A 21,040-nucleotide genomic window follows, 5' to 3' on the forward strand; every position below is an offset into this window, starting at 1 on the left:
GAGCTGCTGAGTGGGTGGGACAGGCATGACTCATGAGGTTCCCCCCTGACTGTGGTGGGTACATCTGGCCTTGGAGCTGGGATGCAATTCCCCGCTCAAGGAGCCATACCTGCGGTAGCTCTGATTGAGCCAGTACGCTAAACATAAAGTGTAGCCATGGCAGCACAAGCAGCAGGCGGGGTTGGCCAGCCCACATACGGCTCAGACAGGTACATAACTCAGGGCAACAAGCCCCTGCCACTGTCGTGGCTACACTAACACAGCAGCTTGATCAGAGGTAGGGTGGGTAGGTAGTGGGGGGTGGGAGAGGATGTGAGGGTGTGGGGCAGAGCAGTTGAGAGCAGGAACCCTAGGGAGAAGGCCTAGGCTGGGGGTTTGTGCAGGGAGATTTTGGAATTACCCTTTTTGTTAATAGGACGGAGCCCAGGAAAGGTGGCTTTCGGACCCAATGAACGTGCAGCTTCTGCTTGCAGCTGGGTGGGGCGTCCCCCAACTGACAGGGGGACCGCGGAAGGGACAGCGAAATGAAGAGTCCAAATTCCAAAGGGAGGCCCCGTGGCTTTGGGTCCAAAAGTGCTCGTGCTGCCCTGAAGTCTCCAGTTATGTCGGGGCAGACCCGTACAGGCAGTGCTTAATTTGCAATGAAAGAGGTGATGGGGCTCAAGCAATGTTTTTATATTCATAAATGATGCGCAAGCCCAGAGGTGCCGGGGCTAGGAACTGCCAGGCCCAGAGGTGCCGGGGCTGGATTAGCTGATCTGCCTCCTCAGAGGATCCCCTGAGGGAAGGGGACATTTGAGTGTGACACGGGGACTAGGAACTGCTGAGCCCAGAGGTGCCGGGGCTCTGCCCTGGCAAACCTAGCACAAATTACACACTGTTTACAGGCAACAACTGAGGATGTGGCTTGAGTCCTGCCGTTCAGAGAGGAGCAGAGCATGGTGAACACTCCCCAGGAGCCTGCTTTTTCCACCAAGGGATTAGGTACATGAAGGCCAGGAGAAAGCGTAGTCTCGGGGTTAAGGCTGGATGGGGACTCTGGAGATCAAGGTTCGATTCCCAACCGTATCAGAGACTCCTCACATGTCCTTGACTTAATCAGTCTGTCCCTTTGTTCCCCATCTGTGCAACAGGGAGACTAAAGCCAACCTACCGCAGAGAGGGTCAGTGATTTGCTAAGGACAGCGAGGCGCTAGCTCAGAAATGGGGGCCATGTCACTAGGTAGATTGAAGTAAGGTCTGTTGGGCAGAACAAGGGGGAATGCAGAGTGCTCCAAAGGGGTGGATGTAACACATGCCTCCCTTAGGACAATGCCCCTAACCACTGCCTGTGACAGACACAAACCCTTCAGGGCCAGAGGAGAGCTAGTCTGCAGGGATGCTTTTTTCCCAAACAAATATGCTTCGGCGCTGTGTGTCACAGCTCGTCTCCTCTCCCCGACATAATGACCCTTGGTGTCGAGCGCCATTAAACCGCACCGGATAATCACTCTCTTTTTAACACCCCCAACGGCTTATTTTGCAGGAAGGGTGGTGAGCAGTGTGCTTCGTTGCCATGCAAATGAGGCCATTGTCAGCATTCCTCAGGATCGACACCAATCATCCGGCTGCTGTCTACGTGTTGTCTGTTTTCTGGGAGTGTCAAAGAGCTTTCTGGAAGGTGGACATTATTTGAAGTCACCCTCTGGTTGTAACTCCAGGCTCAGCAGCAGCAACCGAATGGCAAGGCATCGCTCCGCACTATGGAGCAGGGATGTATTTCTCCCCCATGAGAACAGCGGTTGGCTTTGCTGGCATCCTCGCTGGCTCCTTGCAGTCCGCTTGTATGATCAGTCACCTTCTCTCTGCTGGGTCACTGCTCTTTAGCTGCCTGCTCTGTAGAAAGATGTCCCTTTTAGGCAACTCAGGGGACAAAGACAGATAGAAATGCAGGACACATCCCATCTCCTGTCATTACCCCCAAACAGTCAAAACCAGCAGGGGCGTGAAAAGCTGAACAGACGAGGTTTGGAAGAACATGCTCCTGTGAGTTGCATTTGCAGACAGCTGAGTAAGCAGAAGCAACTAACCTCTCCTGGCATGGGCAGGGGGGTGAAAGGCAGGAATGTCCCTAGCGTGCTCACAAATGTTATTTGTATTTCTGTGGCAACTAGAGGCTGCAGTTGAGACCTGCTGTGCTAGGCCCTGTACCGAGAGAGAGACCCTGGCCAAAGTGTTCTGTGTAGTTAGATTGTAAGCTGACAAAGGGTGGGAAAGAAAAACAGAGGCACAGAATGACAAAGTGACATGCCCAAGGCCACTTAGCCAATCAGCAACAGAGCTCAGAAGAGAACCGAGGTCTCCAGACACCCAGTCTAGTGCCCTACCCACTAGACCACACTGCCTCCAATTGTTCTTCTTCTAAAAGGGTGTTAAGATCGATTGAGTGGGAGGAGTGTAAATTACACTATGGAACTGACAATTTCCCAGGAGTCTGCATGATGCGAGATCTTTGGTGTTGGGATCTCGTCTGTAAAGCCCCTAGAACAGGGTAAGGGGTGGACTGCGAGATCCACCAGTGCAGAGCCACCATCCTGTTGTGAATAATTTGCCAGACTAGGCACAGCTCCCATGCTCTGATCATGCAAACATTACACCCCAGACTGTCAGGGGATGACCAGCCAGGACGGAAGGGGAAGAGAAAACCCCACCGCTCCAGAAAATGGTCAGGCATTTGCTAGTCCATCACATCCCATTGTGTCACATTCCTGTGTATGCCGCATTGCATCAGGTTATCCCACCACATGGTGCAACCCAACAGTGATGCATAAGGGAACCTAATGCAATGAGACACACCAATGCCTTGCTGAGAATGGCCTTTATTGCTTGGTTTCTGGTCCACTACTCATTCTGGGCAGCAAGATACATTGGTTTGATGCTGGGGGAAATAGCAATACATAAAAATATCCTCACTCCAGGCAAATCTCCTAGCTGTGCCGCTGAGAGTCAGGTAGTTGGACATATCTCCATAAATAATATCTCCAGCCCCCAGCGCTGCTGCTAGGTCCCATTGACCCGGCAGCCTAAGAAACGGGAGGAAGGGGATGCCAGGAACAGATTGCTGAATCTTGAACCATTTCAGAAGGCAGATGCTTTGTGTGGGAGGATCACAAGATTCTTGCTTCCCAGGAGGGCCAAGGGAGCCATGGTCTGCAGGGTTGCTCTCTCCCCAGGTGCCGTGCTGGGGCATAAGCAGAGAAGCCAGGCGTACTGCATCATGACACTGCCGACGTACAGCATACGCAAACAAATGGCCTCAAAGGAAGCTCCAGTTCTGAAGGCAGCCTGCAAAGCTGATCCTCAAGCTCTTCACCCAGATGTTGTCTTCATGTGTTCCAAGGAGCGAAGGGGAGCTGCATCCCAGTATCCACACTGAGTGTTTTCTGAACACTCCCCGCTGTTGCAATACTCCCCGGTGCAGCTCTCCTGTTGCTGGCAACGGTGGAGGTTCCATTATATACAAGACACCAGCGTCTTTAACCACTCAGCTCTGAGCGAGTCTGACCTAGATGGTGATAAGAATAGAACATCAGTGGCCACCAGTGCTAGTTGAGCGGGTCAGGAGGGCAGCGGAGTCTGTTGTGGATCCTTTGCAAAGCTCAGTGACTGATAACGTTATCATTAGCTATTGGTTTAAGGTAACATCCACTCCATGCTGGGTGCTTTCCAAACACTTGAGGATGATCCTTTGAAATCTGAGGACAGATAGGAGCAGACAACAGGGCAGGACAATAGGCAATGGACAGACAACTCAGTTTGGCAGCATGGCACAAGTGAGACTCAGGGACTAAAAGGCAGGCAGGGTGGATTCCTTGCAAAGGTGCTGAGGGAGGTGGCCCCATGAACTGAGGGCCCTGTGAAAGAAAGGACCAGGGTGCAAGAAGTGGACAAGCAGGCAGACAAGGCTGAGGACGACAATGCAAAGCTGGACAAGACAGGATGAGTTCCTAAGTGTTTTTCACACTCTATTTGCAAACAGATCGAGCGTTGTCCTGTGCAAGAGGAAATCGAACCTCAAGCTACTGAGACATTTGCACCTAAGACCTTTCTGGTATTTGCATTCCAGGTCCGATGAGCCCAGCACGTGGAGTTCTGACAGTGTGCAGAGGAAATAATGGGACTGGTCTGAAAGTGTTACCACTGGATGGCTATGGCTATGCTTGCTGGGAGGGGGGAGAATAAAGAGGGGGCAGAAAAGATTAAAGCGGGATAGATAAAAATTGATGATTTAAAAAAAAATGGTTTATTTTATTTACATTTTATTTTTTGATTTTGTTATTTAAGTGATCAGACGTTTTTCTTTTTAAAAATAAACCTATTTAAAACGAAATCTGAATTGAATACAAAATATTTTAAGGCCTAAACTTACTACAATCTCTTAAAACGTTTAAATAAAAAATAAGTATGCTGGTTTTGTGAGTTTAATTAAATTCCAGTTACCATCCTAATGCAGCTTGACACAAATCCTGAGCAAAAAGTTAATTATCTAGTAAATAAGCAATACATCATTCACCATTTTCGAACACACACAAAATGTACAATCAATCAAAATGGGAAAATACTAAGCTATGTAATTGCTTAAATAAGTGCATACAGTTATGGTGAACCCTCCTAGGTAGCAAACCCAAATACTAAATCTAGTGTGAGGCTCTACTAAGTTGTGCATCACCATGGTTCAGTGGTTTTATCAAGCAAAGAGAATGAACCTTTCTCTAGACAACAAGTGAAGTACAAATGGAAAAGTTGATTAAAATCAATGATTTACATCAAGGCTTTCCACTTGGTGATTTAGATCACCGCTTTAAATTGCCTTGATTTAAATTAATCCACCTTGGCTTCAGGTAACCCCCACATACTCAGAACCATTGCCTTCTCTGTCCTGGAGCACAGAGAGTCTGAGAGTCCATTTGGAAATCACGTGCTTTTCACTTAGAGCAGCGGCTTCAGCCTCCCGCGGCCTCTTGTCCTGCAGCTGCCTATGGAATCTGAAGCTGACAGAGCCCCTCCTGCCTCCCAAGGGGGCTCCAAATGGTAACTCTCCCTTCCCTTCATGAGGAGTGAAACGGAACTCCTGGCACCCACCCCTTTTACATGAAGCGGAAGCCCCGGATGCTAAATAACTGGTAAATGCTCTCTCTGTAACTGGGGGAAAACCGAGGTTGTGTGTCTGAAATAAACTGACAATCCTGCGCTTTCTCCACGGTGAGCCATGCCTGCAGCAGCGCTGCCTTGTGACTTTGGGACACAGGGTCCCTGCACTCCCAGCACCCGAGGGACTGCAGTACCCAGATATCAGCTGGATCTATCCGGGCCAGGAGAACGCCTGGTAAATTCCCAGTGCCCTGCCTGGAGGATAGGCTGCAGCTCTGATTAAAAGCAGCATGAGACGCTGTGTGTGTCATCTGCCAGGTGCAGCACTGAAGATTTAACCTCCTGCATGCTGAATTCTGTCCCTCCTGATTGCCATGTTGCTCCATCAGCCTCTCACTCACAAAGGCCTCATACCAACGGGGCAAGGAGAGAACACACACATGCATACACTCCCCGTTCATCCATTTATTTTTGGCTGCATGGCTAGAAGCAGCTTTTTATGGAGACAGATGATTGCATTGCTTCCTATGGGGAGGGGGAGTGTTGTTTCTCTGGAGAAAAGTATGGCTACAGCTGACTTACTGGACCAGCTTGCCTTTTAGCTGAGGGATACCTTCCATTGACCCACGGCCTAGTTCTTTGTGGATCTGCCCCTCTACCCAACAGCAGTACCATCCACCCCCAACCACAACATGCCTCAAAGACAACAGGCTTATGTGCACAGACCCCGTGGCCAGCTGCTCCAGATCACATTTCTTCTATCTTGGATATTTATAGGGCGCCAAATACCACAGTATCTAGGTGCCAGTTTCTTGGCACCTTCCCACCTTGGCATGTGCTCCCTGGTGGAGGAGGACTGTCAGAGGAGGATTGGGACGGGGGGGTGGGTGTCTCTGTAAGGATGTGCAATGCCGTGGAAGATGCCACAGCTTGTTCAAGCAACATTTCACAGCACTGCCCAGTGCCCTGAGAAACTGAGCGAGAAGGGAGAGCAGAGAAAGGCAAAATAAGACGATCGAAATATGAAGAGTAGGAAAAAAACAGGAAGTAAAGAGGAGGAATAAGAAAGCCTCTGGAGAGGAGGAAAAAAGGAGAAATGAACACAAAGTAAAAAGAACAGGTAAAGGGAGAAAAAGAAAAGGACAGAGAGCGAGAGAGGGGAGAAAGCGATGAGCTAGTAGAAGGCAAATGCAAAGAATTAGAGAAAGGCGGTTTAGCTGAACATTAGTAACTAGAAAGAGTCGGTAAGTAAGTGTCAGGCCCAGTGCCATATTTCCACATCCATTGCACTTGGCATATGTAGGATTTCTGCTTCTCCGGTGACTTTCCCTGTATTTTTTGGGTGGGTTCTGTTTACCTTTATATTCACAGCTCTGCTGTAAAAGCTTCAAAAGCTCCAAAATTAACCAGAACTCTGGCTTGGGGCTGGGAAATAAGGGTCAGGATCTAAAAGTGTTTTCCCCTCCCCTTGGATCCAGGGCTAACCATCCACCTGCGACCCACTCATCCCCCACCCTGCCATCTGAACACTGGCAGAATTTACACAAGCCACCCAGCAGCGTGGAACACAGTACATTGTGCTTTGATACCATCTAGCTCTGGGCATTGCAAACAGGGCCCACTCCTCCCACTGAAGTCAGTGGAGGTTTTTTGCCACTAGCATCAATGGGAGCAGAAAACAGACCGTGTATAAAGAAATTTGAAAAAGACACTGACCCAATACAGTTTGTTCCAAAACTTTTACCTCAGGGGCCAACTTTGCTTTAGGCTTCCTCGAAAGGGTCTGAAAAAATCTGTATGCAAAACAAGTCACAGACACAGAGCCAGTCTTTGCTGATAAGGTTTATGGTATGGTAAAGGAGACCCATTGGAAAAACTGGACCTGTATGTTCAAAGCTGAGAGCCAGAATCGGCAGCAATCTCATGGGAGACCTGCATATCCAAAATGAAACAGGTTTCTTTAATCCTTCAATGCCTTTGGGCTCTCAACCTTTCCAGACTCCTGACCCCCTTTCAGAAGTCTGATTTGTCTTGCACACCCCCAAGTTTCACCTCACTTGCTCATAAAATCAGACATAAAAATACAAAAGTGTCACAGCACAGTATTACTGAAAAAGTGCTTCCGTTTTCATTTACCATATAATTATCAAATAAATCTACTGGAATAGAAATACCATACTTACATTTCACTGTATAGTATAAAGAGCAGCATAAACAAGTCATTGTCGGTATGACATTTTAGTTTGCACTGACTTTGCTAGTGCTTTTTCTGTAGCTTATTGTAAAACTATCTAGACGAGTTGATGGGCCCCCTGGAAGACCTTGTGTACCCTTGGTTGAAAACCACTGCAAAGTGCTGGAGTGTTTTCCTGAATCAGAGCCTGAAGCCACTGCTCTCCAACACCTGCACTGAAATGCATACCTATGGCTGGGGCTATAGTAAGGGCTGGATTTGTGTCTGTCTTCATATTTTATATACACATGCTTATATTTAATCCCTCAATATTTATACACATGTACACATATCTATAGTTACACACACGCACCAGACTTCATTCTAACTACTCACAGATCACCCTCAATATTTAGAGCAACAAATTTCCCTCTGCCAAACCAGTGAGAGAAATGCACAGGCCAGCAAAATGTACCCAATGCTTTCTAAGCTATTTATCTACAACTGGCTACAGAACAGAATCGTGGAGCCTCCTACCTCCAGACTCCTCTTCCCTGCCGACCTGAGCAGCAGTGGAGTGCGACAGGTGCCTAACTCCAAGAGCCTTCAAGGAAAGAGACACGTGATCCCAAGCAGAGGCTCCCCTCTGAGCTGGTCTGACTTACTTGCTGAGAAGGTGGCTTCCATGTGGATAGGAGGAGTGGAAGGAATGCAAGGCGGGTGTCCCACAAAGAAGGAACGCAGGGAGCGCTCGGACAGGACGGGAGAGCGCTGGGAGGGGATGTTCTCACAGCTTCCCACACTGTTGTGAATCTTTAAGTTCAGGGGCTTGTTCTTTTTCTTGGCTCTAAGGGAAAGAGAAGGAGAAAAAATGAAGAAAAGCAGCAAAGGAAACGATATGTTTTCTCATGGTAAACAGAGGAGAGGGAAGAAGTGCCAGCAAGCCAGGCAGGGAAACACTAGTATGTGTCTGACTAAAACACAAGCACAGGAAGACATGGGCCCGAACCCATGTCCTCACACATTGGAAGCCGTGAAATCCAAACCTGGGCTCAGATACATATTTGCATGTGGCCCCTTATCTTAATAATGAGCCCATTTCCAAAGTCAGATTCAGTTCCGAGGCTTACCTTCAAGCCACGTTATCAAGTGCTTTGAGATCCTTGGATGGCAGGTGCTATGTGAATGCAAACTATTATTACCCACATGGTAACACAAGCTAATAAAAATCACATCATTTCTTCACACACCAGCCTTGCTAAGTCCGTATTGCATTTCACAGTTCTGAAACTACGGCATGCTAACGCTACATGGCACATCAATCTTCAGCATCCTACAGAAATTACACTCAACTGCTACCTGAAAAATCTTTAGTGCCTGGGACAGACAAATGTGATGCCATGCTGGGGTACTGGAGCCTCACCATAATTCATTCTTCAAACCCGCTTTCAGTCAAGACTTGGAAAGGAACAAATCAATCAGGAGTCTGCACTGACCAGTGAGAATTTTGGAAATATCTTCTCTTACCAGCTTGTTCCTCCAGCGCTACGTTTTCAAAACTCGGTGCTTAAGCTATTCCTACAAAAGGTTTGTTTTTAAAACACATCCACTATGCCTGTCCCAGCTGCACTCTCCATGCAAGTGGGTCTTTATGTGCACAAATCTGGGTACCAAACTTCCCTGTTTGGTTAGGTCTATCTACCATCCCAGAAATGACACACCGACACTAACCCAAACCCTCTCTCACCAAAAACCCTGAAAACGGCCTCACAAATCCACAAAATGAAATTAAAAAACCACCCTATCCCAAACAAAATTTATATCCCAATGCAGGAGAGAAGCCAGAGACACCATGACGTGCACTAGGGACTTTGATAATGCTATTGCTTTAACATGGAAGGAGTCCAGATACCATGGTGATGGGCGGCAGTATAAAACCTTAAGACAGACAGATATGCAAATATTGTTGGAGCCAGTAAACCTTGGAGCTGCGATTTTCAAAGTTACCTAGGGGGTCTAGACACCCAATTGCCATTCCTTTAGGTTACTGGGAACTCAGATCCCTTAGGTATCTTTCAAAATCTCCTCCTGGATTCTTTGGCCACACAAACAGGCACCATTTATCATTAATATAATGCCAACAGTAGCCCGACTGTGTTACGGACATGTCGAGAGACGAGAGCTCTACTGCACCTATGGGTGTTCAATTGGAATTTCTTTGCAGTCTTTTAACATTTTTACATTCCAGTTAATTTAAAATGTATTGCCCAGTTTGGCAAGTTGATGAATGAGATGATGATTCCAGGGCCGGATTCTCAGCTGGTGCTAATCAGTGCAGCTCCATGGATTTCAGTAGAATTACGCCAATTTAGACCAGCTGAGGATCTGGCCCCGTGCTACAACAGAGGTTCTGTTGTGGTAATTGGGCGGAGCCTACACATTTACTCGAATTGTGAGCGCAACTGTAAAAACTGTGTGAAAGTTCATAAAGAGTCACAACAACCTCCAATAAATGTTGATGGGAAAAGGCACAAACGGGAGACAGAATGGATTTGTCTAAACCAAAAGGCTATTGATATAATCCATGGACTGTGTTGAAATCACACTTGATAAAAACAGAAGATGTAGAACCAGAAACCAATGAATGAAATCAACATAGGCCTAGCGGATGGGCTGTTCCACCCATCACTCCATTTTGGGGTCCTTAAAGAAAGAGACTCTGGCAGGGAAATGATGGAAGAGGAAGTCAGAGGCTACTGGTGTGAGTTTCACCATCATGGCTACCCCCGCCATCTCCTGGGATCTTGGACCTTATTCGTCCTAATCCTGAGGGATGCCCTGACCAAACCAGGCCAGATGATACCTGCCACCCTTCTCAGCTCCAGCTAAATCCCAACCACCAGCTGGGACGAAATGGGATCAGACTTCAACAGCAGCAACATCTCCAGCTCATCTCATCTAACTTCTTTCTCTTTTCCCCTAAAGGACAGTTAGTCCCATCTTTGATGCCATCGAAGAGATGGTCGGACAAGGGGTTTTTCCTTCCAAAACTCTCTCCAGCTAAAGAGAAAGAGAACAAGGGATATCGATGCAATTCAAGTCTTATTTAATACTTTACATTTCAAAGGATGGAACTGGTTTTCCTTGTTGTCTTGGTCTTCACTAAAAGGTTAAAAGGAATTTCAATTGTGTGTTTGCCATGGCACTCAGCAGGCTGAGAGCTCTGTATACCAAAGCTCAGGCCTTAGTTAAGGCTGGTTAATGCTGGACAGTGCTTGGGTTACTTTAACACATTTGGTTCTTTTATGCCATCTAAATTAATACACCAGCAGTGGTGGCCCCCATTGGTGTCATGTCTGAGTGCCTCACACTCTAATTTGGCTTTCCGCACCATAGCCCGGGGATGCAGGCCAGTGCTCTTGTCTCCATTGTACGAAAGGGAAACAGAGGCACAGGGAGGCTAAAGTGACTTGCCCAAAGTCACACAAGAAGTCTGGTAAAGCCACATTTCCTGAGCCCCAGGCTAGCAGTTGGACTATGAAAAAATCCATACAACTTTCCACTGGGCCTCTAGGCTAAGGGCTAACTTTCAAAGCAAGAGGCCAGTCCATAAAACCATTTATGTGGGTGCCCCAAAAAGCACGCCCCCCCCCACACACACACATTTATCTGACGCAGGGCACAAGCCATCCAAGTGGGCAGTTTAGCCAGCCATGCGCTGGCCAAAGTTTCGGGACTCCCCAGTCACAATCAGCTGTTCTTGGAGGCGGAGGGAAGATGCAGATTTTTCTCTCCGCTCTGCTAGCTTGTTGGATTGAATGAGATCCTGCCTGGCACTGTCTAACCAGGACTGATGGGGAGTCAGTGTGCACTGGCGGAGGGCAAAGGGGGGTATAAAGGGCCAGACCCCGAGTGATGTGAGCACCTTGGGTGAAATTCACCCTGTGCAAGGACTCAGCCCAGGGACGTGGCATCACTTCAGCTCTCAAAACAGGGCTAGCGTGGGACTCGACTGGCACGCAGACTTCAGATGGGGCCTTTGCACAGGGGTGAAACACTCCCGCCACCTGCTGAAGTCACCGGGATTGTGGTGCTCAGCCCCTCTCAGGATTTGGCCTGGATATTAACATGGGGATGGGGAGAAGAAAGGTGCCTCACTGGCTGCTACAGCCAGCCTGTGCCCTGAGGAGCTGCTAGAGAGAGCTCGTTCTGCTGTAGCACTTCCCAGCCTTGCTCACTGCCCCAGTCCCTGGGATCTCCGGTTACAGCACTTTCTGCTCTTCTCACGCACACAATGTTCCCATTGAGGCTGCAGCGTCCATTAAGGAAGCCCAGGCCCCTTTCATTAATCCTGGAGAGGTTTTTTTGGGTGGTTGCTGGCGTTTTTTCTGTCCCCTGGCAGCAAGGAGGCAGCGCAATAGCCCTTGATGTTATCAATAAACAATTCCAGGGCCTGGAGGGGCTCCCAGGGCCATCACTCAGCTGCCCAGGCTCTGACACTCAGAAACCGCTGGCGATATTTTCTCACGATTTATGAGGTTAGCATTGACTCCTGCTTGAATTACAGCCTTTTATTCAATCAGGTGCATTTGATTTCTGGTTATACTGTTGTAACTAATTAGTTAACAACAATGCAGGGGTGGTGAGGGAAGAGAATGAATCGTATTAACCTTCCGATGACGGAGGGTGGATCCAGCTGGATCAGCCCTCTACAGCTCCAGGGAAAGATGCAGAGGCCTCCCCAGCCTTGCTCCTGCTGATGGGTCGGGCCAGCACCTCACCATGCTTGGTCAGTAACGGCTGGAGAGGGCGTGAGACTGGCAGCCAAGTCTGTCTCCTGACAGACTTTATCACTAAGGCCGAACGCTCCAGGGACCGCGTCACTCCAAGGTTCTGCGTCAGGTTTGCTGCCACTGGCCCAGCGACCACGAGAGGTCTTCTCTAGCGCTTGGGGCAGGCAGAGACAGCTCCTGTGGTGCACGTTTGCATTATGGGCCGGCAGCTTTGGCACAGCTCTTCTGCCCATTAGCAGCATTTCCTTCCTTGTTTCTAAAGCCACTAAACCCAACCCCTCGTCCAGCAGCTCATAAGAGAGATTCCAGCCAGCCCAGCCCCACCACGTGCCATGGTATCAGAGTCTCCTTCTGCACCTGGGCAGACATCCAACAAGTGGCCTCCCCCATGGCTGAGGGATCCACCCAGCCCCCTTCAAGTCCAGCATGTGAGGTGCCCCATCCCTCCACCACAAACCCAACTTGCCAGCTCCTGAGGGAAGCCAAAGTGAGACAGGCTAACTTCTCACACACTTCACAGCAGGGTCCACTGACCCCTGAAAACTGGATACAGGAGATGCCTGAGGGAGATAGGACCATCCCCCAAGAGACTCTTATACATGGGATTTCCTCCATCTTCCCCAACTCAGCATCTCATAGAATAAGTCCCCCCACAGCAGGAGATGTCTCCTATGGGGAATTACAGCACCTTTCCCCCAGGGGGAAATGCTCTTGTCTCCAGAAATCTATTGCAGAGGGTGTCATAAACAGATAGCTAAGGGTTAATGTCTCTTTCACCTATAAAGGGTTAACAAACAGTGACCTGAAACACCTGACCAGAGGACCAATCAGGAGACAAAATACTTTCAAAACTGGGTGGAGGGAAGTTTGGGTGTAAGTTCTTTGTTCTTTGTCTTGGTTTGGTGACCCTCTCGGCTATGAGAGTGATCTCTCTATCTCCAGGCTTTCTAATCTTCTGTTTCCAAGTTGTAAGTACAAGGATAGTAAGTAAGACAATAGGTGTTTATTGTTTTTTTGTATTTATATGTGTGTAGCTGCTGGATTGTGTTAAGTTGTATTCTGTTTGGATAAGGCTGTTTATTCATTTGTTCTTTTAAGCAATTGACCCTGTATATTGTCACCTTGATACAGAGACCAATTTTATGTCTTTTTCTTTCTCTTTATATAAAGCTTTCTTTTTAAGACCTGTTGGATTTTTTTTTTGTGGGGGCTCAAGGGGGATTAAATCTGCAGCTCACCAGGGAATTGGTGGGAGGAAGAAGACAGGGGGGAAGAGAGAATCTCTTTGTGTTAGATTTACTAAGCCTGACTTTGCATACCCTCTGGGTGAGGGGGGAGAGAGATTGATCTCTCGGTACTTGTGTTTCAAGGACTTGAAGCAGGACATATCCTAGAGTACCCAGGGCAGGGAAATCTGGGAGGAGGTAAAGAGGGGGAAGGGAAGTGGGTTATTTCCCTTTGTGTTGAGACTCAGGGCATTTGAGTCTTGGGGTCCCCCCAGGGAAGGTTTTGGGGAGACCAGAGTGAGCCAGACACTGGAATCTTCTGGCTGGTGGCCGCGATATCAGATCCAAGGTGGTAATTAAGTTTGGAGGTTTCATGCTAGCTTCTCATGCTCTGAACTCTAAGGTTCAGATCTGAGTAGGAGAGTATGACAGAGGGGGTCTCCTCACCCGACCCATCCCTGGGAGTTTGGCTGAAGAACCCAAAAAAGCACGCAATCTTACAAAGGACCCCAGGGCTGGGTGCCCAGTTCTGTTCTGTACCACCCCTAGCACTGTCCTCCCTGGCACAGAGGAGTTTTACTGAAGCAGAAGAAAGGGCTGGGCGGCTAAGCAAGGTGAAACCCCACACAATCCTTGCAAAGCATTCAGGCTGGGATAGCCTAACGGGGTTTAGGTGCCGGGATAGCCTAAGTGAGTCAGGCACCAAATCCCAAAGCATTTCAGTGGGATTCCAGGACCTAATTCCCTTTGGTCCCTCTGAACATTCCAGCCCCAGAGAACAGCTCAGCTCACCCCAAAGCCCAGACAGCTCTGTGGGTGCTACTGAGTGCCCTCCCTTTCCCACCTGGTTTGGTTTCAGACATCACGAAGAAGGACCCTGGCTGTATTTGCTCAGTGTTCTCAGGGAGCTGCCATGCCCACCATCTCCACCAACCCGGTGGGCTCCCTCAACCACAGACAGTGCCACCAGCTCCTGCCAAGGCTCCCCCTCCTTGGCCACCCCATCTCCAATGCCAGCAGCCCTGAGCTGCACTCAGAACATACAGGGGCATAGCACCTTTGTCATGTTCTGCTCTTAACGTAGCCCAGTGAGCCCTCTTGTGGTGAGGCACATGCCTGTGTGTGCCCTGGCACTGTCCCCGCATCCTGGTGAGAGTTCATTTGAAAACTCTCCTCCCTGCATTCAATGGATGTTTTCCCACAAAAGCCAGAGCATTTGCTCTTGGCAGCAATTGTTGCTTTAGGCAGGGATTGGACTGGAAGAAGCTAGCTTCCTGGAGGTGTGAACACAGAATGGTGCCCAGATACCAGGGTGACAGGACACCAGGAATCGATTAGCTAAATCACTCCACCCCCATCCCTGAGTGACTCTCTTCCTACTTTAGCGCTCCTCGCTGACACCCCTATTCAGCAAAGCACCAAAGCGTGTGCTTAACTTTACACCCATATTTTTAAGTCCCACTCTTTGCATGTGTTTGAGTGCTCGGTTGAACAGACGTGATTTTGGTACATGCTTAAACGTTTTGCTGAAGTGGGGCTTTACTAGGAGGCCAGCTGCAGACAGGGCCGGCAGCTCCAGCCATGCCCTGGCATGAAGTAAGCATCTATCCAGTGGTGAGATGACATCGCTTGGTGGAAAGACACAGCAGTAGGTCTCTGACAGCTGTAACTAGATCCAACTCCGCACCATACAGAACTCCCTCATCTTCCTGTTTCAAACACTGGACATGCACATTCCCCGAGAATCCCAAAGGCAGCTTGCATCAACACAGCAAAAACTAGAGCTGATAAAGAAATAGGGAGGTGGCACCTTCTTTACACCATGAGCCCTCTGACACCAAGCAGTCTCTAAGTATTCCTTCCCTGCCCACCACCATGGAGTCTGGCCATCAAGAGGATGATTTATAGCACGGTTTGATCAGAAGCCTCCCTGTCAGGGATTTTTAGACATTGGATGTTTCTACTGTTAATTTTCTTTTTAACACTGGATTATTTCTGCTGCTCATTGCATTCCTTTTGTTTTCACTCCACTATGTCCATCCAGTGCTCTGTGGGATGGTTCAAGAGGCCGTAGCCATCAGAAATGCTGTACGTGTCACCCTAAAACTGGAAAGATCTAGTGTCAGCCTGATTTGGGGAGGGGGGAGTCACAATCTTGGAACGTCCAGCTCCCAGCACTCTGGGCATTGTCGACACCCTAGCCCCCCTAGAACAGAGCGATCAGGGGGACAAGGTGAGGGGTAGCCCCTAGGACAGTCAGGCTATGTGTCACAAAGGAAGGCAGTTGCAGAAAGGCAGCTTGCAACTAGGGTGACCAGATAGCAAGTTTGAAAAATCGGGACAGGGATAATAGGATCCTATATAAGAAAAAGACCCGAAAATTGGGACTGTTGCTGTAAAATTGGGACATCTGGTCACTCTACATGCAGCAGCTTGAGAAGGGAAAGCGTGCTATGACAGAGAGAGCAAGGGCAGGGAGAAAGACCAACATCGATCACACTAAGCTCTGGACAAACCTCAACAATCAGAGGAAACTAGCAGGCAGAGCTTCCAAAGGAGGTGGAGCATCGTCCCTCTGAAAACGTGGTCTCAGTGAGTGCAGAGTTACAGGAGACTAGTGCTTGCTAGTCATTGCCCCGCAAAACCATCCAACTCAAAGGGATGTTACTGATTTATCTTAATCCCCTCCTCTCCCCGCACGCACACACATTCCTCCTCTTTCACATTCCCCTGGTTTTACCAGAAAAAAAATCAGAGTGTCTTAAGATTAGTCTCATGCTCCATCGCCTTCCTAGGTAGCTAACTCCATCTGTTAATGCTGTATCCAAAGCCTCTCTTTCCTCCTAGTTTCCTTAACTTCTGAGTTATGTCCCCTCATGTCTCAGCCACTTCCCAGCAGGTGTTCAGACCCTCTGGTGACATGACTGCTCAACTAACTAGATATGCAAGTGTCTCATTCAGTAGAGGTGAGCCTATGGGTCAGGTCTAAATGCATACAAGAACATGCAGCAGTTTGAAATCCAGATCTCAGATTGTCCCTCTTCATAACAATTCAAGACATAATATCTATCTGGACTTTGTAATGTGAGCCCTTCTCCATTAATAATACAGCAATGTCCCCCCACCCCCATCCTGCCGGGGGGTCACCAGCATTATCACCCTCACTGCACACAGAGGGAGACTGAGGCCTGGAGAGGTGAAGTGGCTTCCCAAAAATCACACAAGAAGGCAGTGTCAGAGCCAAAACCAGAACACTCTGGCTCGCTGCCCTGGGCCGTCTCCACAACAGCATCCTTCCCTTCCTCTCAACCACAGCACATCTTCGATAACCCCAAATCCATGACAACGCCACGGGCATCTGGAGACGCCAACTGCTAGGAAATGACTGCCTTGCAGCACCCCAAACGTTTTACAGTCCTCCATAGCATGTGACAATTAAACCCAACTCTAATGCACTAATTGTTTCCTTGCACAGGAAAAGCTGCTGCTCATTTCAATGTCTCTGTGCAAACAACTCGCCATCAAGGAGCTTGTTTTGCGTGGCATGTGGGCTCGTTAGCCGAACAGACAATTGAATCAGATGAGGTTCGGCAATGTAGCCTCCTGTCTCTGAAGCAGGCTGGAGCAGAGGGCTGGGACGCTTGAGAGTAATGGCCCCAGAACGCCCTCAACGGGACTCCCACTGAGTTGGACACTCTAATACACCTGCCTGTAATCATGTGTCTTCACCTGCTAAGAGCCAGCCCAATCCCAGACAGCTGTCCCCAGGTTTCCAAGCCTTCCATGTTTCCAGGGTACCCTCTGCTGTTGTCTCCATGGTGACAAGTCCAGGTCTCTGCAGCCCCTAGCAACAGATTTATCCTCTACAGAGACCAACAGAAAACCCTGGGATGAGCTAAGTCTTGCAACAGTTAGTCGGACCTTTAAAAATATCCCCAATTATCATCTGGTCAATACAGCTGACTCTGAAACCAGCTGCAATTTCAAGGCAAGCCTGGAGACAAGGGGCAGCTGAGACTCTAAACCCCTTTGTGGTCCCAGAACTCCTGAGATCCTAGGACCGCTGTCACTGGAGAGCCCATTAGCAGTGGCAGGAAGGGATATGGCAAGGACAATTCCCTTTTCAGCAGGACAATCAATCCTGCAGGGGATTTCACTGCCAGGAGGAAGGGTAGCAAATGGTTAGAGCAGGAGAAGAGAGTAAGAGGGGACGTCTCCCTATTTCTGAGAGGAGGGTCAAGTTACTGTCGCAACAGAGAGCTGCCACACAGCCCAAGGCAGTCCCCGGGTACCACAGCACACTGAAGCGCCACAGGAAAGTTCACACCAATGTTCCAGCCTTGGGGTGGAGCCCATGTGTCCATAGGGAGTCCAGCAGCTGCAGGTTGGCAGCATGGCCTGAACCAGTCCTCCTGAGTGTCCCTTGTTTCCATTTCTCATCCCCACATTTTCCTTTCCCACCTGGATCCCCAAGTATCCCTCCGTCATAGCACTTTCCGTAGACACAATCCAGAGCAGCTTCAGAAAGATTTATACAAACAAGCTGCTCCCGTGGTACCATTTAAACGCCACCCACATTTACAGAGAGTGTGTCGCATACACAGTAGTGGCGGGTCCCCATGGAAGATACCAGCCTACTGCTGCTACTAGCTAATGGAGTTACTCCTGCAGCTCAAGTAGTGGAAATCTTTACTACAGACCTGAAACTCTTAGGTTCCAATCCTGCTGATGGACCACGCCAAGGGTCATTGTAAGCAGCCTTTTTGGAAACACATGGCCTAAAGAGACACCATGGAGTGCACTCCACTTGCGACAAAGCTGAGCTCCTGCCCAGCCTCTGAGCTCATCCCAGACAAAGCCCCTGGCATTGTCTCCTCAACGTGCTCTTCGCAGGCATCCAGCCCAAGAGAGCTTCCTGCAGCCTGGTGATTAACTACTAATCTTATTTTTTTTCCACCCATAAATCAGTTACAGACCAAATATTTACAGAGAGGATCATTTCCTAGCCAAGCCAGGCTGGTGACAGCTCTCATTATTAGGAAGGATGAGTGATTTTGGACAGAGATTCCCCCCTCTCGCTCTGAAAAAAAAAATTGAAATTTAAAAAGGATGAATGATGACAGCTGATTGACATCATCTGTCCGTCTCCTGGTGTCGCATGGATTCAGGGAAGGGTGGCTGCAAACTGCTTGAGAAATGGGAACAGAGAGAGGACTGGGGAAAGCTCTTCTAAAGCTGTCTCTCTCTCTCTTCCTCCCTTCATAGGGCTAACAGGCCGAGTGGGGGAATATATAAAGTCTTCAATCTGCTAAAAAGGAACAAATCCAAAACAAAAGGGAGGGAGAAAGGAACAGAAGTGTGATTAGGCAGCAGGTAAAAGGCAGACCTGCTTCCAAGCAACAAGTGTGGAACTGAAATGGCTAGAGCAACTCTCCTGCTCCGTGAGCCTCCTCTGCCCCAATGCTGTCCAGCGGGGGATGGGACACTGCTGTGAATCTGTCCCTGTACATCCCGAGCTAGGGTAACGTGCAAAGGGTTGGACGTGACTTAGGAATCCAAGTCCCCAAGGCTTTTGATGGGACTTGTGAAAATGTTACCCCAAGTGGATTGTGCCCCAGAGAAAGAGTCAGGAGAGCTGGGTTCCAGTCCTAGCTCAGTCACTGTCCTTGGCAAGTCTCTTCCCCTCTGTTTGCCTGTGTATTGTCCAGACTGCAGGCTCTTTGGAGCAGGGACTGTCTCTCACTGTGTTGTCCAGTGCCTAGCACCTCAGGGCCCCAGGCTCTACTGCAATACAAACACCTAAACTAGCCTGGTCACCACCTGGCGCCCCAAAGCTCACCAGAATCCAGCAGCAGCAGCAGCCAATGGGAAAGTGACAACAGGGCCATCGGCGCCACGAAGTACCCGGCCAAGAGAGAAGGTAACATCCATGGGAACTGGTGGTTCTCGTCTCCACAGCCTCTGTCCACAGACGGCCACGCCTGCTGGACCTTGCTCTCCTGCACTGCCCCTCTCTGCAGATGGGCTTTTATGCCCTGTACAATAATAATAATAGGAGATATATCAATCTCCTAGAACTGGAAGGGACCAAAAAGTTATCTAGTCCAGCCCCCTGCCTTCACTAGCAGGACCAAGTACTGATTTTTGCCCCAGATCCCTAGGTGGCCCCCTCAAGGATTGAAGTCACAAGCCTAAGTTTAGCAGGCCAATGCTCAAACCACTGAGCTATCCCTCCCCCACTAGAACCCAGCATCTTAGCTCAAGTTTGTAAACACATGGAAAGGCCAAAATGCTCGATGGACTCTCTAAGCTCATACTGTGCATGCTCATGTAGGGTGACCAAATGTCCCGATTTTATAGGGTCAGTCCCGATATTTGGGGCTTTTTTTTAATATGGGCTCCTATTACCCCCCAACCCCTGTCCCAATTTTTCATACTTGCTATCTGGTCACCCTAATGCTCACGTCCACCTGTGTTTGCCTCCCCAAGACAGTCTGTACATGCAGGTGCATACCCTGGGACGTTTCCTAGGTGCGACTGAGAAGGGCATGTAAAAATCGAGCCCTTGGGGGGCTTAATGTCACAAGAGGGAGGAATACAGAAAACTAGGCAAGGTTCTGAGCAGCCTCCCCAGGGCCCGAGAAAGGCTGAGGGGTGGGAATATGAAAACCCTGCTGCCTTTTCCCTGCTCGCCCATCTGCAACATTAAGCCATGTAAGGCCTCGTTCTGCATCCTCAGGCCACTTTGCCAGCAATGTCAGTGTGGGGGTTGCCTGAGTGAGGACCTCAGGACGGAGCCCTTAATATCTGCAAGTCCTTGAGGGTTGATGCCTGGCTCTCCGAGTGCATTAAGGCTCATTAGGTGGTTTGACAATTGGTTTGATGGACTCAGCGCTCATCTCCCGCTGAGCACCCGCACGCAGCAAGAGCGGAATGCAAACCTTGAACTTTTATCTCAGTTTGGGCGTGCGAGTGGTTGGTGTTACGTCTGTCATTTAATCTCTTCCACATTTCACCCAGAGACCAGCCGAGTGAAGGAACACTCCCCCAGCGGCGCTGACTCCTTGCCCTTTGCCACAGAGCTGCTGTGGAGGCACCCGGGAACAGGAGTGATACACGAAATGCTTCCTGCAACCGTTTTCAGTCTCTCAGTTAAACTCTAATTCCCATTACCACACCGGGCAGGGGCACAGGATCCCAAAGCCCTGCACACAGGTGGGTGAGGAGGGGAGAAGGATCAGGATGCCCATTTTATAGAGGTAAGTTGAGGCACAGGAGTTAATTGCCCAGGCTGCCTGTGGTGGAACTGGGACTATAATGCACACAGGCAGCCCTCTAAGGATGTGTCTATCGTGCAATCATGGGGTGCGGCTCCTGGTAGCAGCGCGAGCTGGTCACACAAGTCATCTCCCAGGGTTCCGGCCGGGTTTGAAATCCAGGCTACTGCCCTAGTACTTCAGCAGAGCTAGCTCAGGCACGTCTTCACGAGCTGTAATCACACTGGATTGCAGTGTGGCTGGACGTAATCCCTGCCTGGCTGCCTCAGGGGGGTGTACACAACCCCTGCTCCCTCCTCCCCAGATCCAGGCAGGCAAGGGGTGACAGTGGGGCCTTCCACTCCCCTCAGCTCCCTGCCCAGCCCCAACCGTGCCCTGAATGATGCTGCACTCTCTGCCCCAGGACGGCCAGGCAAGGGTGATGGTGGGAGGGACCTGATG

General features: G+C 49.4%; 1 protein-coding gene across 3 annotated transcripts in view; it reads right to left on the bottom strand.

Annotated features, from left to right (window-relative positions):
- KSR2 (kinase suppressor of ras 2) overlaps nt 1-21,040 on the bottom strand; it is a 250,094-nt gene that overhangs the window by 157,880 nt on the left and 71,174 nt on the right. For all 3 annotated transcript variants that reach the window (XM_050924133.1, XM_050924132.1, XM_050924134.1), the window contains exon 4: nt 7,969-8,150. In XM_050924133.1, the coding sequence (XP_050780090.1) occupies nt 7,969-8,150 (182 nt within the window). The remainder of the gene's footprint in view (nt 1-7,968; nt 8,151-21,040) is intronic.

The sequence above is a fragment of the Gopherus flavomarginatus genome, chromosome 15 (genome assembly GCF_025201925.1).
Source record: "Gopherus flavomarginatus isolate rGopFla2 chromosome 15, rGopFla2.mat.asm, whole genome shotgun sequence".
NCBI classification, from domain to species: domain Eukaryota; kingdom Metazoa; phylum Chordata; order Testudines; family Testudinidae; genus Gopherus; species Gopherus flavomarginatus.